The sequence below is a fragment of the Porites lutea genome, chromosome 12 (assembly GCF_958299795.1).
Source record: "Porites lutea chromosome 12, jaPorLute2.1, whole genome shotgun sequence".
In the NCBI taxonomy this organism is placed as follows: domain Eukaryota; kingdom Metazoa; phylum Cnidaria; class Anthozoa; order Scleractinia; family Poritidae; genus Porites; species Porites lutea.
In genome coordinates this window covers 1,092,537-1,118,789 of record NC_133212.1, presented here as the reverse complement: position 1 = coordinate 1,118,789, position 26,253 = coordinate 1,092,537, and the positions used below count along the sequence as shown (strand labels likewise).

At 40.1% G+C, this 26,253-nt stretch overlaps 1 protein-coding gene and 4 non-coding genes across 5 annotated transcripts in view; all 5 read left to right on the top strand.

The window, feature by feature from the left end:
* Positions 1-4,504: 4,504 nt before the first annotated feature.
* LOC140953937 (transient receptor potential cation channel subfamily A member 1-like) overlaps positions 4,505-26,253 on the top strand; it is a 32,125-nt gene continuing 10,376 nt past the window's right edge. Inside the window, exons 1-24 of the mRNA XM_073403317.1 lie at positions 4,505-4,821; positions 5,980-6,073; positions 8,996-9,171; positions 9,993-10,100; positions 10,710-10,818; positions 11,047-11,144; positions 11,559-11,606; positions 11,844-12,029; positions 12,503-12,697; positions 13,417-13,503; positions 14,225-14,310; positions 14,607-14,768; positions 15,127-15,241; positions 16,203-16,372; positions 17,153-17,237; positions 17,948-18,004; positions 18,492-18,569; positions 19,401-19,471; positions 19,749-19,908; positions 21,395-21,436; positions 22,945-23,025; positions 23,542-23,708; positions 24,141-24,201; positions 24,305-24,373. Of these exons, the coding sequence (XP_073259418.1) occupies positions 4,540-4,821; positions 5,980-6,073; positions 8,996-9,171; positions 9,993-10,100; positions 10,710-10,818; positions 11,047-11,144; positions 11,559-11,606; positions 11,844-12,029; positions 12,503-12,697; positions 13,417-13,503; positions 14,225-14,310; positions 14,607-14,768; positions 15,127-15,241; positions 16,203-16,372; positions 17,153-17,237; positions 17,948-18,004; positions 18,492-18,569; positions 19,401-19,471; positions 19,749-19,908; positions 21,395-21,436; positions 22,945-23,025; positions 23,542-23,708; positions 24,141-24,201; positions 24,305-24,373 (2,787 nt within the window). The 5' untranslated portion in view covers positions 4,505-4,539. The remainder of the gene's footprint in view (positions 4,822-5,979; positions 6,074-8,995; positions 9,172-9,992; positions 10,101-10,709; positions 10,819-11,046; positions 11,145-11,558; positions 11,607-11,843; positions 12,030-12,502; positions 12,698-13,416; positions 13,504-14,224; positions 14,311-14,606; positions 14,769-15,126; positions 15,242-16,202; positions 16,373-17,152; positions 17,238-17,947; positions 18,005-18,491; positions 18,570-19,400; positions 19,472-19,748; positions 19,909-21,394; positions 21,437-22,944; positions 23,026-23,541; positions 23,709-24,140; positions 24,202-24,304; positions 24,374-26,253) is intronic.
* Trnal-cag (transfer RNA leucine (anticodon CAG)) lies at positions 15,735-15,822 on the top strand. Its single transcript has one exon. It is a non-coding gene; the product is annotated as a tRNA-Leu (tRNA).
* Positions 16,061-16,144, top strand: Trnal-caa (transfer RNA leucine (anticodon CAA)). Its single transcript has one exon. It is a non-coding gene; the product is annotated as a tRNA-Leu (tRNA).
* Trnal-cag (transfer RNA leucine (anticodon CAG)) lies at positions 18,660-18,743 on the top strand. The gene has a single exon. It is a non-coding gene; the product is annotated as a tRNA-Leu (tRNA).
* Trnal-cag (transfer RNA leucine (anticodon CAG)) lies at positions 19,216-19,299 on the top strand. The gene has a single exon. It is a non-coding gene; the product is annotated as a tRNA-Leu (tRNA).

The following is a 26,253-nucleotide window of genomic DNA, read 5'->3' as shown; positions in this document are numbered from 1 at the left end:
AACAAGTTTGATTTATAGACGTACAGACACAAACATATGAAACTGTTTATTGATATTACTTTGAAACGAATTTATCTTTTTAACATTGTAGCCTGAAATTACAGAAAGAAAATAGGATTTCCGGTTTGCAACAAGGAAAATTTCGCCGGCCTTCAAGCGCACCGTAAGCGCGGAAAGAGCGCTCGTGCCAGTCCTACTCCGCATCACACATTAAATGAAGAGCGGAGCGCTCGTTTCATCGCCCAACCTTTATCCGCCCTGGCAAAAGGGTACTTTAAGTACCGTCGCCCGGCCTAATACACTTTAAATTGAAGTTACCGACTTATGGTTTCTTCGCTGTTATAACAACATGCGGGAAGATCACTGTTTGGAAAGGAAAATATCAACTCAGGATTAGACAGACTGGCCACAATTTAAACGTAGCTTCAAGGCTTGAAGGAAAAAAGTAATTAAAGAAATGTATATTCATCCTTTAACCTCAAGACGATCTCTTTTGTTTTATTCGCCCACGCGTTGGTTTCAACATATCGAAATTTTCCTTGGTCTACTAAACCAAAACATAGAGTCATCGCTCTTTGAAGATGGAGGCCTTTGGAAACCGGTCATTGCGTGTTTAGAGAGATTTCCACTTTCTTAAGAGCTAACGATTACAAATTATATATACGTCTGAAAAACGACAGGGACCGAGTGCTGTCAGCAGAGAGGTTTCTGCTCATGGACAGTCAACTGTGTACAATGACCAAAATTGATACACTTGCAAATAATTTCTCGGCACCGCTCAAGCAACATTAATTAATGAGTCATTAATTTATTTATATTTGATTCTTGAACTACTGGGTTAGCATTAGATCGAGCTAGTTTGAACAGAGTCCTGTGAAAAAAAAGCAACAACAACAAACGAATAAACAGATAAATGGAAAGTCAATTCAAAAAGATAAATATCACACCGATGAAACACAACGGGACTTGGCACAAGAGAGCTTGAACTTTCGTTTCGCCTAGGACTTGAATGATGGAAGTCAGTGGCAAGTTATCCTCCGAAAACATCCGCGAGGAGAAATGGATGTTTTCGCAGGCTAGTGGCAAGTGAGTTCCTGGTCTAATGTTGGAAGTTAAGGATGTTCTAAGACCTAATGATAATGTAATTTATTCAATGTTTTGATGAGAGCTTTGACCGAGGCAATCTGTTTGTTGCCATTGCTTATGATTTTACCAAACAATGATGATTGTTAAACTCCAACAGCTTGGAACTGAAAGTACTGAACTAACACTTTGTATCTTGACCTTTATGATAATGATAATAAGAAGAAAAAAAACAGGTAAAATATAATTCTCATGAACATGTTTTTGCCAAAATATCATATAAGAGCCGGGGTTTGACTGATGATTGGAGACTTTCATTGAGTACACGTAATTCTTTCATATGTCAGCTCCAAAACTCTTTAATTTGCTTTTCCAACCAAACAGATTCTTGCATTTAAAATTAAAGTTATATATAGCCTCTTCTTGTGGGCGCATGCCGAACAATAGTGTACCGGTTATAAAAACAAGAATATTTATGTTTTGCCTTACATTTTGAACTGTCTGTAATTGCGTGAATAAGTCGCAGCTAAGCATGGAAGAAGGAGACGAAAACGTGATGTTGTCACATCTAGAAAATGGCTCTGCACACAGCAAAAACAATGGAGCAAAGCAGAAAAGGAAGCCTTTACGTAAAGGAGTGAGTACGGAATTGAGCCAGCACTAGTAAGATAAATTTTTCTTGGTTGTTTAGAGTTATTCCTTATGATCCAGGAGTCGTACGATCAAACTCGTCAAAAGCAGGTAAAATGTTTCTGATAGTTCCGTCGCGAAAGAGCGAAATTCATAGGGATCTGTTAGAGAGCATCTTTTAAACTTGGATTTAAAGTTGTTCACATTTTGATTAGCAAGCAGGAATCACTCTTCGTCTTGGAAATCCATAGTTTCATTGATATCAATGGCGCTCTTGCGTAATGGCAGAAAGTTCAGAAAGTTGAGCTTTTACAGTTTGGGTGTCCTGTGGTGTGCTTGAAGCGAGAACTTCGAGGGTTCTTGAGGCTGTCATTAACTGTACCTCGACATAACGAACATTTTGCTTGTTTTCCCAAAACTTCGTTAAATCAAAGTTTTTGATTTAACGAAGCCTCGATATAACGAACAAATTTCCCAAGTCCCTTGGCACTTCGTTAAATCGAGGTTCCACTGAAGTCTTCAACTAAGTAATTATAATGGAAATTGTTGGACATTTGGCGGTAGCGTTTTTGAAAATCCAGTTAGATGTACATTATTTAGACATTTCGGTTGAGCGGAAATCAGCGATCTTAGCACATGCCCTAGCCTCCCACGCAGACGTTCTTAGGGGTTCGTCACGCGTTCCTGTCCCACTAGGTTCGACCCAAACATAGCGGAGTTCTTGATGCGAGGAATTTGAAAAGGATTGTCAACCGCAATTTGCAGCGGAAAACCTGTCTGTTAGCCGAGCTATTGGCCAAGAATAAAAGAAAAAAAAATAATAATAATTTTCGAAGAAAAAAAGTTTTGGAGAATCCGGGCATCGATCCCAGTACCTCTCGCATGCTAAGCGAGCGCTCTACCATTTGAGCTAATCCCCCGGAGACGCTAGATTCCTGTTATAATTAGATTGATTTTCTTGTTCTTTACGAGCGTTCTGCGTCTATGCAGGGATTTTAAGTCATGGCTACTGCTAATGGCTGGAATACACTGTTAAAACAGTTTAACAGTTTAAAAATTCGTAAGATAATTATTTAAAGTGGCTTTGTTTGCCCGTTCAAGGTTTTAATAGAGCGTTTATAACATGTACTGGCATGCAGTGATTTGCATAACTAGAGCAAACAGCGACTACCATTCTCTGCGCTTGACAAAAGCCAGTAACAAAGGAAAAAGGACAGTAAGAAAACAGATTACAGAAAATCTTCTTGAGTCTTTTTTTCACGAAAGCCAAGGGAGAACTTCCTTTAGATTTTTCGACTTCCGAACACTGTTCTGACTTCCGACTTCTGTCTGAAAAAAAATAAGAAACCTCTCCTCGGTTTTCTGTCGTATTTTTTGGACTTTTCAAATTATTTTCTTTATTTTCAAGTTAAATTAATAAAGTAAGATACATAAGGGATGGAAACGTGTCTTGCCTTTGAATTCCAATAGTTCTCAAGAAAACTCTCAATTAATTAGTTTAGCTTTGAGAAAGCAGCGGAGGTCGATTCATGAATCCCTACCTTTGTTCCGGGATTTCGCGGGGCTGTTATGTAGTAATGCCGCGAACTGTCAGCTGGAGTTTCTTGGGTTAGCAAACTAAAATACAAATCAGTGTAGCACCGTGTCATAGTTAATTGAGTGGAATGGTTATGAAACCCGTCAGACTCCTTTGTTATATGTTTTTGTGGACCTGAAAGTGCACAACGTTCAAAAGCATTCCCATCATTTTGATCGTATTGACCAATAAAAACGTTGCATTAATTTATTCCGTAACAATTTGCCAACAGAAACCAAAGGATTGTGCACTTTCAGGGTGCTTTCAACATAAACTACAGCACTGTTGTTTTTATCATTGATGTTTGCCGCTTTTCATAACCAGTCTCCTCTAATAACTATGCACCGTGTTGAATGACTGATGACCATGATGAATAGGTTTCACTTCAGTGATCTCGCACCATCATCAGGCAAAATCTTATGGTCAGTGGCCATATATTTTCGTCGACGGAGCTTTTACTATTATTAAAAATCAAACGTTTAAATAATAGAACGAAATGCATATCTCCATGATTGCTGACCCTGCGAAGAGAAAAAGTTTTTCAGAATTTGCACTTTTCACTGGGTCGTTAATGCTTTGTTACTCATTACATCATTAGACGGTTTATAAAATTATTCATTTTCGTTCAGTCCTTTATAACAAAAGTTCGTTATTCTTTTGATGAGATAGTACTCTGAACACTCATTATTTCCTGATGAAATGTGAATTGTTGCCTAATTCAGTTTTGACCATGCCAGTTTAAATGATTCTACTAGAACAGTTTTGAAAACATTATTGGTGTACGAATGAACTAAACGGGCTTCAAGATATTTGATCACAATTTCGCTAACAAATTCAAGTCAATGTTTTGGAAAACTTGACTGATCAATTAATATACAAGGGAATAGAGTGTGTGGCTGATTTCCTTGTACTCAAGTTAGAAGAAACCAGAAGTTCAAATGTTTCAAATAATCACTTCATATACGTCTATTAACAAATTACAATATGAAAAGAATATTACGTCATAGCCCCATGATAGACGTACGTTGCCGATAATGATCGAGGTTTTAATTGACCGAGGTGTCAATTAATACGATTGTCAAGTACCATCCAGCCGTCAAAATGAAATACAAACAAGCTTTGATTCGGAAAAGCGCATGTAAAATTAAAAAAATAACTTTGTCACCTAGTAAGCGGATTTCTATTGGAAGTCGCGAAAGGAAGTTTATCGAGAAATAAATCCTGTGCGATGGCTGCATCTCCAAGAAAATATGTACCAAAAACAGGGGTTAAAAAAGCGACAAACTGCGTACCTACAACCTTCTTCAGGATCTTTGTCTAGAAACGATAAACAAAAAGCAGAGAAAGACATTCCTTTACATGTTCAACTTCCTTCGAGCCCGACGCTCAATCGTTCGCCGAACAACATGAGAAAGTTTAGTCAAATATCTTTACGTTCAGACTCTTCGGGTGACCAACACACAGATGCCAATGGTAATGCCGCAGCAATTACTGCCACTCCTAATAAACACGCCCGTTTTAAACACCACCAGGTAAGATACGGAATTGGCAGACCGCCTTAAACGATTATCAGACTTTTGCGAGGTAAGTTTATTAAACTTGTGACATGGTGTCTTTTGAAAGAGCGAGGCATTATTGACTTTAGTATTAGCATGGGCAATCAGAGGTTTCATGTCGGTATTACATCGAATAACATGCACATATTTTCTATTGAGAGTTAATGAAGAAAATTATCGAGTGGTGGTATTAAACTAAAAGTGAGGCTCAGTTGCGCATTTTAGATAACGTTTTTTTTGACATAGAGGTCATTTAAAAAAAACTTCCAGTTTCAGAGCTTTATAGCGGGTCACGTATAGGAGAAAGTAAGTAATTTAAGATTTCATGTTCCTTTCTGCGATCTACCCTAAATAAACAAGTTTTGCTAGAATAAAGTCAATTATAAAGCTTAACGCTCTATGAATTTAAAGCCCGGCTTAGGGAAAGCATTTTGCTTTATCTAAGGGCGATATTGTTACATCGTAAGGGTGTGTATTTGAACGGACTTTTAGTCTCTCAAATCTACAAGTACGATGCTGAACAATTACTTTGCATCCTACAGAAAGCTGGTAACATTAATCTAGTTTTTATGTTATCCATATAAACCTTAGAAACTGAAATCGTAAATATGCCGTGTTGTCGGACTTTCAGATGTAACAATTCTGCAATGACGGGATGAACTTCCTTTGTTTGCCATTACGTTCCGCTAGCTTGATAGCGACATGTAATTCCACTGAAGTGCATGCAACAAGTTTACTGTATGGCTCTTAACGATATTTTCAACTTTCACAAAGTGAGACACCTTTAACTTATTTAAACTCCTTAATAACGAGTCGCTTTACGGAGCAATTACTGTCCTACTCATGAGTTCGAGTCAATAACCTGAATGAAAAGGCGTCAAAGGCGTCTGGGCAAAGCGAGGGGAGTGTGAGCTCATACTGGGTCACTGATCAAAATTTCCTCTTTTTGTATTAGTTGATATTCTTACCTCTGCCTCATCTCATCCCTTGTCTGCCGCTGTAGACGAATGATCATACGACACAGCTATGCCCCAGTTATTTCCCCTAAAGCTTTATTAAGAATTAATTACCAAAACACATAGCAGGTTGGAAGTCGTTATGTAAAGCTTCTTTGTTTGTTTTCACCTTTAACAGAAAGCCGGCAAGGGAAACAAACTGCAAAAATTACATCTTGCTGCTTTATCAGGAAATGAAGGAGAGGTTCAAAAATTGCTTGGCAAAGGAGTTGGTAAGTAAAGTCCAAACACTATGAAGTGCATTTAGTGTTCGAAGTTAAAGCGTTTCTTTATTGTTGTTGTTTTGCTTTGGCCAGTCCTTCGACAGTCTTGAAGTATCTGGCTGAGATATCGCACGAAACTCTCTCTCAAATGTTTCGTATAGCTTCTGAGGGTCTGAATGGGGGGTCCACTTGTCGGTTGTCGGTTAAAATTCAGTAATTTTGTCGGTAGTCGGTTAAAATTCTCGATCTTTGTCGGTAGTCGGTTAAACTTTTCGATTTTCGTCGGTTGTCGGAAAATCTCAGTTAATAAGTAAAAACGCTTGTTAATTATTAATATGTTTATGTATTTCACCCACTTTTCAAGACTTTGATCCCTAAGGAAAGAGTAAAACTTGCAAGAATGCATCATTTGATTGCGCCTAAACCGTTCATTAACTCTTGTTTTTTTATGCAACATGATCGTTTATTTCATCATTGTTTGCCATCAAATGAATGATAGTACTGATAAAATTACCAAAGCTTTTATCGTAAATGCGAACTTGGTTTCCCTGTCGACTACAGGGCACAGTAAAAAGTAATTAATTAATAATTAATGAATCTAGCGTTTTGGATACTTGAATTAATTTTAGTGAAAAACTGCAAGGGGTGACAGGCTGCACATCTATCCCTCTGATGTTTTGGTTCTAACAAGCATGTCCTTTGCCATAATTTTCCTTTTTCAAAGAAATAGCACTTTAGGTGGTTCTTTAAAATTTTGGCAAGGTAGTGGTTGGTTTTGTATGAGATTCCACTTTTTCATTAAAGCTTCTTTTTTATAGACACTAAGGGCTAGTATTGTGTCACGAAAGGCAATATTTCAGTCTTTTTTCTTCCTGGTTGTTTTGTTTCAGGAGCGCTGCCTTCCTTTCTGTGAGTTTTACTTCTACTAGCAATTTTTCTTTCAAAATTGTGTGGCTAGCCTCTGTCCATCAAGCGCTTTTGAAATCTGAAATACTTCCTCAGAGGAGTTTGTTCGTAGGATTCTCAAGGCTCCTTGTTTGTCAAACAGGCGCTTTAACAGTTGGTGGGTGATAAGAGATGAAAATGTATATACTGTAAGGTTTCCGTTTCAAATGCGTCCTTACGTCAAGGATAGCTTTTTCTCATTTTTTCGCTGAATGTTGTACTTTGGTATACAACCGTTTCTAAAAAGAATGTCTCATTTTCAGATATTTCGGCCGTGAATTTCATAGTAGGGCATGTAAGTTTACTTGTTCCGCGAAGAAAGCTACGATGTGTGGTTTACTTATGTCCCATAGGGAAAAAATGTCATCTATGTAGCGTTTTCAAACAGTTGGTTTAAAGACGGTTTTGCTTAAACTTTGTGTTTCAATATGTGTCATGAAAATACTGGAAAGGAAACTGTTGTCTTTGTGCTCATCGCGGTACCGTGGGTTTGTACTGATAGTCCTTTACATTAAACGGGAAAGAATTTTCTTTGAAGATTAATCTAAGCAAGAAACGTTCGGTTTTTTCACCTTGACTTTTCAATAAATTTTATAAAGTCGGTAGCATCCTTAAGGTGTGACTTTGTGATTTTGATATTGGCTGTAGCAATGTACCTGTATCAACAACCAAAAAAGGAAATTCTTTCCCTTAGGCCATCTGATGAGTCACAAATTTAAAAAGGTTACTTCCTCGAGCTAACGGTTAGAATAAATACAAAATGCTCTTTTTTCTGGAAACAAATATTGATAATATCAGCGCATGTCGGTAGTCGGTTAATTTTTTTCCCGTCGGTAGTCGGTAATTTTTTACTCATTTTGTCGGTAGTCAGTAATATTTTTCGCCCTTTGTCGCTAGTCGGTTAACCCCATTCAGACCCTCTTCTATAATAATCAATGATTATTAAAGAAATTCAAAGCTGAAGGTAGCTTTAGTATGCGATATCCAAACGCGCTATCCCTCACGGCTGTGGATTTTGCTTTCTCTTGATGAATTAAATTTATTTCTGAAAGAAATGACAGCTTATGGCTTATGGCCAACAATGCATTCTGACTTCCGTGTCATTGTACATTCGGGACATGTAAGTTCTCTAGCCATGAAAGCAAGGCACAAGGCTTTTGCTCGTTGTAACAAGAAATTTAGGGGGGAAAACATTCCCTTTCCTGCCTTTAGCTCTATTTTTTGTTTAGGGGATGGCTGGTTTACCCTCACCTTTGTTCTTAATGTTCTTGTGTATTTCCTCAGCTTTTTATTCCTTGATTAAAAAAACGGCCTCGCGAGGCAAAATTCATTCGGTAATAGATTGGTCATTATTAGGTGTCCCAGTAAAAAGAGCTCACCTTAACTAAGGGCGCGATCCATTCAACCAAAATTTCCAGAAATTTTGGTCCAAAACTCAATAGATCGGTTCGGTCCAACCAGAAAAGTTTCGAAAAAACTGGTCCACCTTTTGAGGTGGTCCTCTTTTCGCGGTCAGACCGGTCTGAATTTTGGTCGAATGGATCTCGCCCTAAGACTCCATCAACATCAGCGTGTTGTTCACATTTCGCACCCTTCCTACCTCTGCCCTAACTAACAAGACTAGCCACAATCTTTACCCTCGCAGAGTCGTGGCAAGCCTTTAGAAACTAGTGGGGCACAAAGATTTTAGGTAGCTCATAGTCATTGTATTTGAAAAGCAGAGGGTTTTCGCCCCGGACCCATTGGACTGGTCTCTGTATCTTAAAACCAGAAAATGTTTCACCTAGCTGCACAGACATCATTGTGTGCTCTGGGAGATGAATTTTTATTTTCAACTTTTATGCGTAGTCTACATGTTTTGACTTTTGAGGCAAAAAAACTGGAGGTGGGGTACACGGCCACCCTTCCCTCCCTTCCAGCTCCACCTCGTTACCATCATTATCATCATAAGTGATTCGCAATTTTTATCATTCATTCCTTCTTCAGATGTTAACGCGAAAGATACATTCGGCAAGACACCGCTGCACAATGCTATTCTTGGCAAACACGTGACCATTGTGGATCTACTGCTCAAATCAGGAGCTGATGTGAAGTGTTTGGACGAGCGCGGTGACACGCCACTGCACAATGCCGTTAGAGAAAACAGTGAAGCCATTGTGGTGGTGAGCTTTTAAACAACCTGGTTCTCAGGCCTTTCACTCCTTATTACTGAGAGAAAAGTCCTGGGAACCAGTTTGCTTTTTATACTTCTTAAACACCCGGACGTTTTCTCTCATTGTTAGTCTATTGTACAAACATCTTCGTATAACCCTCAGAAAACTTTGGAAATCTTCTGGAAATGAATGGAAGCACCTGTGTTATCTTCATACTGTATCTCCAAAACCTCTATGTAAACAGTGGCTAGAAACGTGAAAAAGCCTGAAGGGACCCTTTCCAGCTAGTAATTCACGAGGTACGACTGCGCCATGCTGGAGAGCAGTACAAGAGACGCAATGGGAGAAGACAAACAAAGCAAATTACAATTTTAAATGATATGAGCTCTTTGCTTGTTCTTCTATCAGTGCATCTCTTACTCTTCAGCATGGTGGTTTTGTACCACGTGACTGACTAGGTGGAAATAACCTATTGTTTAAGATAAAATGCCCTGCAATGAGCAATTTTGAGGTTGTGTTTGATCCACTGGGTCAATGTGGTGCCAAATTGCCCTTTTAAACTGTTTAAGGAGACGAGCTTCGACCCAAATTTATCCTGCGCAACTTCACAATAGCCAGTAAAGGAAGTGTTAGTATCCCCACAACAGTCCCACAGTGCATTTCGACACAACAGCGACCCATTCCCACGCCCAAAATCAAACTGGCCAATAGTATATCCAGTAGAACGGAGACTGTGAAACGATCAACAGAAAATTCAGTGAATGCGCCCTGTTGTCTGCGCTGCTTAGAGCTCACGGATTTATTCTATTTATTATTTTCTCTTTGAACAGCTGCTTCTAAATGACAGTAAAAGTAATTCCAACGCGAAGGGATTTGGCTCGTACACACCTCTACACATTGCTGCCCAAATTGACAGCGTGGATATTTGCAAGCAACTGGTAAGTAAAGAACATACACTCCTCTCCCTTCAGATGTACACCTTCTAAAAAAGCGGCACTCTTTTTTTAGCTTGGTGAGGACAATTGTCCAGGTTCAAGTGTTTGTCACTTACGATAAGCCAACAAGAATTGTATCCAGTAAACTGGACCTATCACTGACTCATTGATGTCGTAGCTTTAACTTATCGCATGCGACAAAGTTGTACCGTCCTGTTACCTCTCAGAACACAACAGAGGCACTGGCGACGAACGAAAGTACCGAAAATGGTGGATCCTAGTAGGACGCTATCTGCGTTTTAAAGCTGAATTTTAGATCACTTGTCCTTCTTAAAGGGATACACCTTGATCAAATTTCTATACTTGACTGCTCTTCTCAGGGGCCGGCCCCAGCACTACTCAGGCTGTCTACTGTATTTCCTTATAAGCTAAACCATACAGTTGAACAAGCGGAGCTACTATTAACAGTCCAATTAGCCAGACTTTTTACATCGTTTTCACATGACGTCACGGTGGCCATATTAGGGTCCCGAAACAATGTAAAGGGTTAGACCGTTTAGGTAAAAGGTACTAACATTTAAGACGAACCTTTAATGCAGTGTCTTTTCTTAGGTTGAGCACGAAGGTGATATCAGTCAGACAGCTGAAGATAAGATGACGCCATTTGGTATGGCAGTGTCCAAGGGAACACAATCTGTTGCTGAGTACTTTGTCAGTATTTGTAAGTGTCCTAATCTCACGTGATCATGATTTTCCCGCCATTTTTAATCCTTGCCGCCTCGTGTTAGACAAGTCTAACGCGGAATTGGGCCTTGTGGTAATCTATGAGTGACTAGCAAAATGTTGATGCTACAACGCATGCGTAACTAGCGTTTTTCAGTTTGAAGAGTGGAGGCCTCCCCAATTAACTTTCAACTATTTGATAATTTATTATCTTTGTTTCTTTCAGTGGACGAAAAGCAACTCGACAAAGACAATCTCCTTTGTAATGCTGATAATGAAGGAAGTACCTTGCTACATCTAGCAGTGGACAGCGGAATTCCACAGGTAAGTGCATGCGCAGCTTTAGAGTACTGTGTCATGGCTGCCTAGTTCATTTTTCTAACAATGCCAGTCTCGTGTCCTAATTCGCTATGGATCTTGAGAAATCGAAATTACTTGTGAATGACAAAATAACAGCTTCGTGTCAAACAAATATGTCTCATAAGCCTTATATCCAACGCCATAAAGAACAAAAACGAACTTTGAGAAACTGTTAGCCTCGTGCCACAGCTCCTCAGGCACCTGAAACTATGCTATTTCTTTCAGTTGATTTCATCAGCCTAAACCGGCCGTCTGAAACAAAACACAGTTGTCTTCTTTCAACTGAGAATTCGCATGGTCTAACGTATCGTCGATGAAGTAAAACTGGATCTTTTATAAATGTAAAACGTGTATTAATTGAGAATTTTTTTTCCTCAGATCGTGTCACTGTGCCTGCAAATTGGAGCAAATGTGCGTCAAACGAAGGTAGTGGCCAATTACATCAACACTATCTTATCAGTTTAGCTTTTCCTCATCTCAGGAATTCGACTGTAAGAACTGAGAGCTCTGTAATGTGACTTATATTGTCGCGGCGCTACTGTGATCCCTTCCACGAAGAGAAGAATATTTAAACAAAATTGGAAGTGCGTCCCTCACAAACGTCTTTGCTTAAGCTCGCTAAAACAGAGCTGTTTCAACACAAAAATATATCCACTTTTGTAGGAGGCGGACAACAGTATAGCGTTTCATCTGGCATGCACACAAGGCTCACTGGAGATAGTTCAGCTGCTGGTTGGAGCAGACCGTGGTGTGTGTAAAGAAGAGATACTAGATGAGCAAGGAATGGTACCCCTTCATCGGGCAGCGCTGAACAATCACGCGACTGTTGTCAGCTACTTAGTAGATCAGGTATGACGTGTATTTTGTCTCTATATGACCGACGGACTGCAAACCAGCCCGTATTTTGGCGTTGGTCAAAAACGCGCAAGCAGTAAATCAAAAGGTCGAGGGTGAAAAGGAATGAGTTACAATAAAGAATAATCCCGAGCATTTGTTAAAAATGTGGTACCATCCGTGGCATAAAATTCACAGCTACAAGGTGAAGCGTATGAGGTCCACTGGCTACCATTCTTTCTTGCTATCATTTATATAACGTAAAGTCCACCTAAGTGACTGTAAGACCAGCTACAGTTGGATGTGGAAAGGTCTTGATCTACCACTCAACCTCCCCTCCTCCCCGTCCCCGCCAATTTAACACATCGTACAACAGACTACAATTCTTTCTATTATTGTATCGACCACCAGGTGGTCCGTACGAGTACGAAGTCCGACAGTACTAAAGTAGACGAGGGTATGTAAGTGTAAGTTCCTTCTCTTTTCAGGGTGCTCCGGTGGATCCTCGAGACATTCAAGGTCGCACCCCCCTTTTCTTAGCTGCGTCAGCCGGTGGAACAGCTACTGTTCAATTACTAATGGACCGGGGGGCCGATGTAACACTTAGAGATGTGGAATTGCGCTCACCCTTGCACGTAGCAATTGCGGATGGAAATTCGTCCACCATGGAAGCCTTACTCAAGGTAATACGTTTGGTAATTAAGCAAAAAAATGGTTACTTACATGGTTAACCTCCTCCCGGTTAGCTCAGTTGGAGATTCGCGCTGTGATTTCAGATCTTCTGTCAGTTCAGATGTTCGTGGCATTGGGCGGTAACGTTAAGCTGTTGGCCTTATCCTCGTCATCCTTTCTTATCAGTTGGAAAGTGATGTAAAAGAAGCCACCCTGCTGTTAGAAAAGAGTAGGGAATGTAGACCCCGGTAGTGTGGTCTATCTCGCCTGAGGGTAGAGGACTGTTGCCGGTCCCGCAGTAATTGGCTTTGAGGGTCCCTTTTAAAATGGCGCATCAAAATAAATGATTCAACAAATGATTTAGCCGTTCGGCGGAACTGGACAAAGATGTACCATGTAACAAAAGTGCTGATCGGTTTGACCGAGTTTGTGCCTATCCTTGCCCCTTAATCCTCATGAGTAAACAGCAATTTCAGCCATAAGAGGCAATTTACGCTCCTTGTTTTCAAAGCATATTTGTGCGGCCTCATAAACAAGCCGCGGGCGGACCGGCGCTATGCTATTCCCGAGAACATAGTTGGGAAAAACGTTTCCTAGAATCGCTTGATTCGCTCCTAGGATCTGAAGAACTAGCGCTCAAACCATCATCATTGAATTTGTTTACAATGACATATTTGCTTACCAGATCATTTACAGCTACATTATTTTTATCTGTTATCTTAACTTATAGAGTCCTGCGGCGAAGGCGTTGGTGGTTGATAAGGACATTACTGGATACACCCCAGTGCATTACGCTGCACGGGCTGGTTACTTGCAGGTAAATGTCCTTATTATCGAGGTAAGGTATTTCTAAATTCCATTTCATATCACAAAAAGCAACGCTCTACTAGCATCTCAGAGCTCTCGCATCAATATCCTCACGATCTAACTGACAGACGATCAATAACATGGAGACTTAACTTGCCCAATCAGGTAACTAACTAGTCGAAAATACAGCAATTGACTATACACAATTTACTCTGGTGACTCTGACGTTGAATTACTCGCAAACGTCATTCACTGAAAAAGTCCTTTTCTGGACTACACACACGGACAATCATATTCAGCCTATTAACTTAACGGGGCTGTGTCACGGCAGTCCAGTTCATTTTGTTTAATTTTGCCAATTACTCGCCCTCAATCGCTATGGAACTTAAAGTAAGCAAAGAAATTACATGTAAATGTCAAGATTAGAGATCCGAGACAAACAAATATGACTCCTGAGCATTATTATTGAAGTTGCAAGCAGCAAGGATCAACTTTGCAAAACTGTTAGGCTGAACCGTTTTCAAAAACCCTAATTTCAATCTGTTCCAATCTTCTTCAGTTTTGCCCATCCATGGGATCTGTTGTTTCTGTTATGCTATTTTAACCTTCCTTTAAAGTTTTAAGCTGTTATTTTTATGTTTCTCTTAATTTTACGGGCATTTTGTAATTTCCTAATTTGGCTGAATTTCGTGACACAGCTCCTTTAATAATTGTTGTTTCTGTATCTGCAGCACATCGCTCTCTTCATCAACAAGAACAAGGCGGCTCGTCAAGTGACGTCAGACTCATTGGATACACCTCTTCATATCGTTGCTCGGTACGTTTTGCGGACCAACGAGAAAATCTAGGCGGATGGCTTATTATAGCAAATCAAACGCTTCATGACAACGTATCAATTTATGTAAACGTTAATTTCCGCCCCATTAGTAAAGTGGAGAGTTAATTATCGCGACTTTAATGTCTATTATTTTGGCCTCAACTTCTTGATACACTTTTGATAGTCTTGACCTTATGAAAGAGGAGTACAGTGTTTTATATCCTGAAATGGTCTATGCAAACGCGCTCTTTTAAGGAATTTGTTGTCGAACTTAAATCAGTGTTTGCTTTTTTCAGGTATGGTTGGCTACAGATTGCTGAAGTATTACTGGAGAAGAGAAATGTCCGAATAATCAATTTACAAAATAATCAGGGAAAAACACCTCTTCATTACGCTTGTCACGAAGGGCATGAGCATATAACCAAGCTTCTGTTGATGGAGGGCGCTACGCTTGAAAGGTAATATAAAGATGACTACCTTGCAAAATTTAGCTGCGCCATGTTACCCGCAAATGTTGACCGATTCACTTTCATAAATTTGCAAAAAAGGAAGTTTTTCTTCATGCACTATATAACAAACCACTTAATGAGTGATCTCGCGCGAAATAAGTTTAATTTATTGTCCTCGAAACTCAGCAATGAGGTACTCGAGAAACAAACTAAACTCTCTGCCACTGACCAGTCGTTCAATGGTGAATATGACATGGTTTTTCGCGTGACAGTGGCCCTTCATTAGTCCGGCTATCTTGTTCTGAGTATTAGCTTTATAATAAAAACCACGTATTTTGACTAATTTCCCTCGTCAATTTATTATCAGAGATCATCATGACCGCACACCACTTCACATGGCTGCTGTCAATGGCTCAGAGCGCTGTGTGGAGTACATACTACAGGCTCACCCTGAGAGTCTCAACGCTCTTAATAAACATCAGGTGCAGTGTAACGAAACTGACTATAGGTACTATCAATTAGTTGCATCCGAAAAGCGTATTCCTAATGGAGTCTCTCGCAGCGCTTCTCTCTGTTTTCGACGTTTTTGAGCTGCTCTCCACTCCTCTCAGTTTTTTTTTCCCAGGGGCTCTCTCTCCGACGGGAACTGGTATCTATTTTGAACTTCTCTAACTCATAGTCATGATCATGCAGTCAAATAACTTCCCTACTCCCCCTGCCTGTCTGACGCACTTGCGGATCAATTAAGGTTTTCTGGGAAACTGCCCACCTTCCCCTCCCCTAAGCAATCGTGAGGAGTAATTCTTAATGTTAGCTTAGGGGTGGGGGAGGTGGGCAGTTTCCCAGAAAACTAAATTTATCCGCACTTGCAATAGCCCACGCTCGATATTTGAAAATTCTAACATGACTCCGAGGCTTTAGGGTGACTAGAAAAGAGTTTTTTTAAAAACAAAAGCAATAAGCTAAAGGCATGTTGTCAGGATGGCCGAGCGGTCTAAGGCGCTGCGTTCAGGTCGCAGTCTACTAGCTCTTGTAGGCGTGGGTTCGAATCCCACTTCTGACACGTTCACGTTTTTGAAACTCTATCTTTTTGTTTTTGTTTTTGATGTTGTGATGGTGGTTGTTGTTGTTGTTTTATTAAAATCTGGTAAAATTGTTCAAAGGATAAAGGAATCGAAAAAGACTTCTTTCGTCGTTACACAGGCAAAACCTTCAGCCGTTGAACTTTCGTTTCACGAGGACATACGGTATTCTGCTTATCCTTGTCATTGTAAATAGAATGTTTAGGCTGTCACTCGTATGTCAGGATGGCTGAGCAGTCTAAGGCGCTGCGTTCAAGTCGCAGTCTACTCTTGTAGGCGTGGGTTCGAATCCCACTTCAGACATTATTTTATAAAAATGTTTGAAACTCTATTTATATTTTTATTTTTTTTTTCTATTCAGAACACGGCCCTGAACTTGGCTGCAACTACTGGCCAAGCATCTCTCGTGTCATATCTGCTGTCCGTAAAAGAACAAGAAATCCTGTTAAACAAGTATAACCAGAATGTGCTGGACCTTGCCATATCCAACGACAAAGAAGAGGTTGCGATGGCCATAATTGAACATAGCAGGTTGGTACTAAATGATTTCTCGAGGTGCGCAAGGAAGAGCTCTTTGTAAAGACACAGCCTTTGGCGGAGAAAACCTCGAAATCACGACACGCGAGGTATACACGCGTGAATCCCTCGTGCGGCTTGAATTTGAAATGCGCTTACTATGCAGGCTAGTATTCGAAGTTTTTTTTGCTAGTCTTGTCTGCAAATGGGACTAATAAATGACGTGGTTGCCAAGCTGCAAACCATAATTTGCTAGTCTTGTCTGCAAATGGGACTAATAAATGACGTGGTTGCCAAGCTGCACACCATAATTTTTTACAGCGGAGCACCATGGAAGGAAATTTGGTTCTCTTTGTATCCAAGAAATTTTGATTTGGACAAAATTGTGCGTACGTGCGTCCGCCCCTTCATGTTAGAGGATGTGTTATGTCTTACTTACTAGCTTTAAAGTCTAAGGTATATACATACTGTGTTTAACTTACTATTAAATGGACATCCATGTTATGATCGTTGACAGCTGTCATAATAGGGTATCCACTGACCAGTGTCACATGACTGTATCGCGAGCTCACTGAGGTGACGTATTTTTAAAGTTATCCGCTTATTACTTTTCAATTGATCTAGGCACAAGTCCATTTTTAAAGGAGGAATTCAGTTCGCTTCTTGCTAACGGCAAAAGTTGAATTACTTAAGAAATAGGTTTCTTAACAGATCCCTCGAGAGCTTCGCTTTTGGTCTTGACTGGATATCTAGTTACTGTGAATAACTAAGTATTCTATCTGTCCTAAATCATAGGTGGAAAGAGGTGATTGACACCACTGAAGGCGGAGGTGTATCTCAGATTCAGACACTTGTGGCAAAAATGCCTGACGTAGCAGAGGTATGTACACTTCATTCTCAAACTTACTTTTAATTCATGAAACGAAAATAAGAAACTCACCACATGAGTCTAGGGGGAACTCCCATATCAAAGATACCGGGATGCTCGTCGGAGAGTTAGCCGGCTCCATTAAATCCCATACCAACTGTAGAACATTTTATATCATATGTAACAATTAGCAATTATTGGACGAGGTTGAGCAAAATATCGTGATCAGCAGCTCCACTAATTGGCTTCGGCAAGTAATTGATCTGCGAGACACTGACAAATCACGAAATTTGGCGAGTTCATTCGATCACCGAGTTTGTTTTTTTTTAATGAACATCCTCGGGAAGCGAAGCGATCTGCCATTTTTCATGCAAGAGGGATCACAAGAGGGAGAAAAGCACGGTTTCCTTTACGTATGTGCAGAATATTATTTGCAGCCAAACACAGTTGACGGCATTGCGCATGAGCACACCATTATTTGTAGGCAGTTATTTGCAGGTCACGTGGTGGGCCCTCGGTCCATGAAAAAGAAGAAACATTTGCATCGAATGATAATAGATATTTGCCACAACATTTTGCTGCCTACTTTTACGCGGTGAACGTCGTGTTTGGGACACAATGTGCATTGCCGTATCTTGTAATCCTTCTCTTTTTTAACTGACTTCAAACAAATTTCATTGCTTTCTTTTGAAATTACTCACTGGCTGACGTTTTTTCTCCAGCGCGTTTTAGACAATTGCATCGAACAAGATGGAGATCCAAGCAGTAAAGATTTCAAGGCAAGATATCGAAACAATGCTCTTTTACTTTAGTCATTTTACATTATTGAAAAGTGTTTCATTACCTTCACCTCCCCGAAAATTCTCCTTTCTCCCGTTTAGTCCACCATACTATTTGATGTACATGTACAACATAATAGTGAACGAGACCATAGAGAAGCTTACTGCGCAGTTCATAAGCCGCCTTCACAATTCCGTTTTTCGCTGCCGTCAATCATAATTACGACCACAAGCAACGAACCTTGAAACACAGAAACACACAAAACGGATCGAGATCCACCAATCACAAACCATGACCTTTTGAACCCGTTAAAGTAAAGTTTTGTTTCCTAAGAGGTCCGTTAACATGATTGACGGCAGCGAAAAACGCAATCGTCAGTTGGCTTTTAAACTTCAAAATTCGCATGTTTGTGAAAAGCGCAGTAATTTATCGAGCTTTCCTTGTTTCCAATTCGAATAATGGATATGATGGCTCTGCATTTGTTAGGTAACATACGATTTAAGGCTAATACAAGGGAAGCAGAGCACGACAAGTCCATTGGAACACTCTCTCGACGCGCTTAAGGTATGAAATTCCCCAAGCTTTCTGCTAGTGATAAACGTTATTGCTTGAAATCTGTATGATTGCGTTAAAAAGGTAACTTCCAGCTAATTCGTCAGAATGGCCGAGCGGTCTAAGGCGCTGCGTTCAGGTCGCAGTCTACTCTTGTAGGCGTGGGTTCGAATCCCACTTCTGACATTATTTTTATGCTCCATGTTCCTTTAGATAGTATTATTGAATCAGTTATTGCTGTTGGTGGAGTCTTGCTTTGGGTATTACTTTTTTAGATCATTATTTTTTCATTCTCCTGCAAGTGTTCTACAGTTTTTCTGGTTTTGTGTTCATTCTTATTTTTTTCCGTAATAGCCCACGTTCGATATATTAAAATTCTAACATGACTCGGAGGCTTTAGGGTCAAAATTGCAAGTTTTTCACTACTCCATTGTCTCGCATTTCCCAAAAGAGAATTAAAAGCACAAAGAAAACCAAACCAAATATAGAGAAAGAACCAGTAGCCTCGGAGTCTTGATAGAATTTTAATATATCGAAAGTGGGCTATTCGTGATTACTGTCCGTAAGTATTGTGGTGATGACATGTGTTATTTTTGGAGACGCAGTTGACTAGAAAAGAGTTTTTTAAAAAACAAAATCAATACGATAAAGGCATGTTGTCAGGATGGCCGAGCGGTCCAAGGCGCTGCGTTCAGGTCCCAGTCTACTCTTGTAGGCGTGGGTTCGAATCCCACTTCTGACATTATTTTATGCCTTGCAAGTGTTCTACATTTTTCTGGTTTTGTTGTCATTCTTATTTTTTCTTTTTTTTTGATTTATTCCCTGTCTGTTCTTCTTTTTAAGACCATGGCAGAACGACGGCGGGAGAGATGTTTGACTCACCCTGTGTGCTATGTCCTCATGAATATTAAATGGTTAGTTTCTCTGTTCTTTCCTGGGTTTTATGTGTTATCCATTTTCTGTCAGCTCACTCCGGGTTTGTTTTCCTCGTTTTGATTGGCCAAAAAAAATTCGCGCCACCTTCTTAGCCAATCATAGACAACAGCAGCTCAGATAAGTTGATTGTGATTGGCTAAGAAACTGCTCAAGATATAATTTGGGCACTGGACTGGAACGAGATAGGATGAGGGATTTGTATCTTCTGATTGAAAGAAAAATAATAGAATATCTGTTTATTTTTTTCTGTTGTAGGAAAAAATTTGGATGGATAACGTTTATCGTCAACTTGTTGCTTTATTTGGCGTTTCTTCTTCCTTTTACTGCCCTGGCTGTTAACCTCAAGATCAACATTTGTGTCCTGTGCAATTATAGCTTCTGTAACGAGACACCTGCAATTCCCAATGGCCAGTTAGTAAGTCAAAGTACCAAATACAAACAACAAAAATGAACTTTGAAAAACTGTTCGGCTAACAGACCTAACAAGTTTTCAAAAACCACAATTGCAGTCCGTTTCAATCTTCTTCATGTTTGTCCATACGTTCATGGCTTTTTATTTGCCATGTCATTTATACCTTTGTTTCGTGTTTTGAGCAGTGATTTTTCTGTTTCACTCAGGGGTTTCGTGGCAGATCCCGTTGTTTGAATTTTAATAAATTTTATGATACGGCCTGCTTCTTTAAAAAGATCTGATTCGGCTCCAAAGGGCCAAATTAGCCTTGTAGGCACAATTGAGTCCAATCTGAATCACAACAGCCTTACAATTATGTATTCCAGCCCATAATGTTGCACCCCAAAATTTTACACTCCAAAAAACTACTCCCATTTTGGTTGCCAAAACAGGTTTTTTAATTTACTTTTTACATGACTCGTCGTTTCATTTACTAGATTTGCGCCCGATGACTTATGGGTTTTTTTCTGGTTCGTGACATCTCATCTCTTGCAACTCCGTGGTTTTGCTGTAAAGTAGAACAATAAGGAACATTAAGTTTGTTCTTGTCACCTTAAAGAATATAAAGAAAACTGGAAAGAGAGCGCATTTGCGGGGAGCGACATCACTCTCCAGGCGTTTACTTTTTAAATTCAGTGAAAGGTTTGAACCTAGGAGTCATTTCGTATTAAAGTAGGTTGAGTATGATCGTCAGGGTGAACGTAGTCCTGGATAGGACTGTTCTTGTTGACAGTGACTGACGTTTCGACAACCTTTTCGGAAGTCATTTTTAGAGCCAAAGCCAACAGTTACCCGCACCGTAAAAACGACGGAATCAAGCAAAACGAACTAGCTGTACTACGAGAGAACGACTGGACAACTGACAATTTGGCTAACAATAAACGACTGTTTAACTGTGACAATAGACGGATCGAAACGCACCAATGACATTAAGAGTCTTCATAGCCAATAACGTCACGGCTTAACTGAAAGGCGACCAATAACATCGCGACTTAATTGACCAATCAGGTCAACAACCAGAGTTTAATACCATCAACTGACGTGATACAGATGGATAGATAGATGCTTTATTGTCTTAATACCTTGCAGCCATAGGCTGAATTACGAAAGACATTACAATAAAGACATTACAATAATGTGCGAGTTGAACTCCTACAAATCACGTTGACTCTGAAGATGACTTCCGCGCAGGTTGTCGAAACGTCAGTCACTGTCAACAACAACAGTCCTATTCAGGACAACGTTCACCCAGACGATCATACTCAACCTACTTTTTAAATTCCCTTGCTCAGTCTCCTTGTGTTTCAGAAACTTTTGCGATGCCATAAATTGTGCCTCTGTGGAGAAAAGAGTTTTTCCGTATTTAATTGATTCTCTATTCAACACAACAACATCACGTGTTACGGGAGTAGTTATATATCTCCTTATGCGTTTACACTGTTCTGTTTAGGAGTGGCACGATGAAATTGACACCTGCAACACATCTGACAAGGTGACGCAACACTCTTGTATTTTCTCTCTTTTTGTTTTTCCTTGGTCCGGTTTCACTCTGCCAGCAGAACCTTTCTTTCGTTTTCTTGATTTTTGCGTACCCTTAAAAGCCTCTACATGAATCGATTAAGATCTTTGTTGCGCATGTGCTGCATGTTGCTAGGATACCGTTTCGAACCCAGGCCTAATAGCCCCACCCTTGGTTCAGCGGGCTCAGTTATGACCATCAGTTATGACCATCTGGATGTTCGCACTCGAAAAAAACAGTTTGACGAGAGAAAACGAGATTAACTAGTCTAGGCGTTTGGCTGCGGTGACTCCAAATGCATGAAGCGTGACTCGGAATGGAGGTCTAGGTGCTTTACTCTAAAGGGAAGGAGAATGGAATTTGGAAGCGAAACCGCGCGCGCCCGGAATCCCCCTTCCCTTTCCCTACGCAGGCTTTAGATCTTTTTTACATGACGTCACAGCGGCCATATTGGTGTTCCAAAACAATGAAATGGCGGCCATGTTGGTGTTCCAAACCAATCCTGTGCGAGTTGAACTCTTTCGTGTGTACACTCTTTTTTTTTGTTCTCATAAATTTGCACAGATGCTTGCCACGTGAGTGAAAACGCTCTATAAATACATTTGTTGGCTTCGCACTAGAGCTTCAAGTAAAATGTAAGTGTTCTTGGAACCTACTTCGAGTGTGAAAAGGGTAAAATGTACCCTCTTCAACTTTACCTGGTGACCATGGAATCATGCGTGGTTCAAAGAAGCCGAAGTTCGCCCTAAAGTTTGTTCTAGGCGACACTTGAGAACACACTTGACCAATAAGAAATGGAAGCCATGTGCACGATTTAAGTGCACGTGAAGCAGTTCCAAGATACTAATGAACGAGCTTGTACTTCAAGCTTTTTTACTTTGTCAACAAGTGTGAAGCCATGCTTTCTACAGAGCGACTTTTCCAAGCGCGCTTAAATCAAGTTCTTACTTGAAACTAACTTCGTTTCTAGTGTGAAGCCAACAACTGACACTCAAATAAAGTGCGTTTTTTATATACCTTGGCGCAAGAACGTTTTGTTGTTGGAATCGCATGGCATTAGTCATCACTAGAAATAGTAAGACACTATAAAATTGAGGCAATTTATGTTGATTTTAGTTTATGTAAATGTTCAAGAATTTAATTATAAACGTATTTACATTGTTATACTACTACATGGGAAATTTGTGCAATTTGATTGGCTTAGAGCAGTGGTATTTCAGCTTAATTTGAAATACCTACATGTGAAAATTACAAGACCTTTGTGGGTGGTAGTATAAACAAATAATAGCATGATTTGTGCGTGATATCTGGCACAAATACCACTCGTGATATTTCAAAATTGTCTCAAATTTCACTCGCCTAACAGCTCGTGAAATTACGTACAACAATTTCGAAATATCACTCGTGGTATTTATGCCACATATCACTACAAATCATGCTATTACCTATACTAATTGTCCCATTGTTTGCTTATATTCTAGACTGTCGTGTTTCTGCATTACTTTGTAATTATCTTTGCCTCGATTCACCTCATAAAAGAAATTATGCAGCTTGTTCGCCAGGTAAGGATCCGTTAATTTTTCTTAAAAAAAACTTTGGTGCAAGTTAATTGTATTTCCCTACTTTTAGCCGATATCGCCTTATTGACAGTGTTATTTATTATTTAAATAAACCATTCGGTATTAAAATGTTACGACACGAAGACCGAAAACAGTTACCGTAAAATTCCGAAAATAAGCCCCTCCATGTATAAGCCCCCCAAACCAGTAATGCAAAAAACACTCCGTTAAATCGCCCCTCCAAATATAAGCCCCCCCAGGGCTTGTACTTAGAAAATTGCCCTCAAATACAAAGTAAGACAAAGCAAAAACGGTAAATTCACCTTCAACTATAAGGCTAGCCCGATCGATTTTGAAATGCAAATATCCCTCCGTAGATAAGCCCCTCCAAATATAAGCTCCTCCAAAAATAAGCCCCTCAAAAAGGGCCTTTGAAAAATATAGGCCCCGGGGCTTATTTTCGGAATTTTACGGTATTCAAAGCCACTGGTTTTAATTTTCGATTTTGCCTTCTCACAGCGCCTTAAATACTTGACGTCCATAACGAATCTCATCGAATGGGTGATATACGTGTCCGCGTTGGTCTTTGTTTTTCCGGTCTGCGCCTGCAAGTCACATTTCAAATCCGAGGCAGCGGCTTTTTCTCTGTTCTTTGCTTGGCTCAATCTTGTGCTCTACTTCAGAAGGTTAGTCATTCCATTTTTCTCAATAACGCCTCACGCAGCAAACACGAGGCAACTGTGTTGTAGTTTGTTTAATAAAAGTTATTGTTGTTGTTGTTGTTGTTTTGTTTTTGGGGATCAAGGATGGCGCAGTGGTAACAGCACTCGCCTCCCACCAATGTGGCCCGGGTTCAAATCCTGGCGTCGACGCCACGTGTGGGTTGAGTTTGTTGTTGGTTCTCTCCTTTGCTCTGGGTGGTTTTTCTCCGGATACTCCGGTTTTCCTCTGCCCTTTAAAACCAAACACTTCTAAATTCAGGAATCTTAAGTGACCTCCTAAGTACTTCGTGGGTAAACAAACAAATTAAAACAAAATAAATAACAATTACAATTTTGTTTGTTTTTTGTTTGTTTCGTTTGCTGCTTTTTTTGCCATTTTTTTCTTTTCCTTCTCAGATTTTCGTACTACGGTAAATACGTGATAATGCTACTGACAATGTTTCAGACGCTTTTCCAGGTATTTATGTCCATGAAAGAAAATAATTGCAATGTAATGCGAAAAAACTCATCTGGCGATCGATTTTACCGCTTTGTAATATCATGATATCTTTTTCTTTAAGGTCTTGCTTCTCTTTTTGCTGTTCGTGGTAGCATTTGGAACGACCTTTTTCTTGCTTATGTATAACGAGGTATGCCTTTCTTCAATAATAGAGAGCTTAAAAAAGGCTGAGGACGACTACGAGTACGAGATTTCTTAACACTAAGTAGTGCGCGTGCGTGAACCAACGTCATTTTGGCGGGAAAATTAGTGGTAGCCGCCCTCAGCGAGAATGTCGGCCTTTATAGCGAGATTAATAGGGACTTTAAGATCTAACGACGCGACGGTAACGAGAACGTCGCTTAAAAAGTGAATTTGCGTTCTTTCAAAAACCAAAACAGGTTTTTTAATTTACTTTTTACATGACTCGTCGTTTCATTTACTAGATTTGCGCCCGATGACTTATGGGTTTTTTTCTGGTTCGTGACATCTCATCTCTTGCAACTCCGTGGTTTTGCTGTAAAGTAGAACAATAAGGAACATTAAGTTTGTTCTTGTCACCTTAAAGAATATAAAGAAAACTGGAAAGAGAGCGCATTTGCAGGGAGCGACATCACTCTCCAGGCGTTTACTTTTTAAATTCAGTGAAAGGTTTGAACCTAGGAGTCATTTCATATTAAAGTAGGTTGAGTATGATCGTCAGGGTGAACGTAGTCCTGGATAGGACTGTTCTTGTTGACAGTGACTGACGTTTCGACAACCTTTTCGGAAGTCATTTTTAGAGCCAAAGCCAACAGTTACCCGCACCGTAAAAACGACGGAATCAAGCAAAACGAACTAGCTGTACTACGAGAGAACGACTGGACAACTGACAATTTGGCTAACAATAAACGACTGTTTAACTGTGACAATAGACGGATCGAAACGCACCAATGACATTAAGAGTCTTCATAGCGTGAACCAACGTCATTTTGGCGGGAAAATTAGTGGTAGCCGCCCTCAGCGAGAATGTCGGCCTTTATAGCGAGATTAATAGGGACTTTAAGATCTAACGACGCGACGGTAACGAGAACGTCGCTTAAAAAGTGAATTTGCGTTCTTTCAGTCTTAATAGCGATTATTCCTCCCTTTTTACTTTGTCAAATGTAGGCGAACCCTCCTGAAGCTGAATTTCAAGGGACCATATCCAAGCTCAGAAAGAGAAATAACATTTCGTTGTTGCTTGTTCACGTCCTCCATAAAACGCCAAATTAGGCATTTTCACATCGTAGTCGTGCAAAAAAAGGAAAGATATGCACAAAAAAGCGTGATCCACGTGCGAAGTTGTTGTTTTGCTTATTACACCAATTGTTTGGTTTTTTTTTGACGTTCTCGTTGCCGTCCGCGTCGTTGGATCTTAAAGTCCCTAATGTCGTAGTGGCGGAAACAAGTCATCAAATGTAAGAAGTTTTATCATTTTGCGACCGGGAGAAGGCTTAACCTCCTCCAATAAAGATAACTTTACTAACTTTTGTGGTGAAAAAAGTACAATGAAGTATCCTTGGGGGGGGGGGGGGGGGTACTTTAGGAATTTCTAGGTGGGGATTTGCCGCTGGGACTCTGGAACCCTTAACCTATACCAGAGCTACTTCAGCTGAATTTTGCTACCCTATACTAGAGTAAACTCCCCAAATCCGCCCTATCCTAGAGTAGCAGTTTCCCTAGTCTAGATAACATCTTCAACCAACTGATCAGTTTCCTAAAAAATGATACCCTATTCTAGACCCAAACGCTCTGATTTATATACCCTATCCTAGAGTAAACTGCTTGAAAACCATACCCTTCACAGCGGCACATACCTACATAGCCCATATATGGCAGTACCCCCCCACCCCCGGGGGAAGCATCCTTGGCTGTGTATTTTTTTCAGTATCTGGATAAAACCGTAGTCCTCGAATCTAAAGGTCTCTAACAAGACTTGCGTCCCAAAACAGTTAATAACCAATATGATATTCCGAGAGGGAAGCGCCCAGTGTAACCCTTGGGATATGT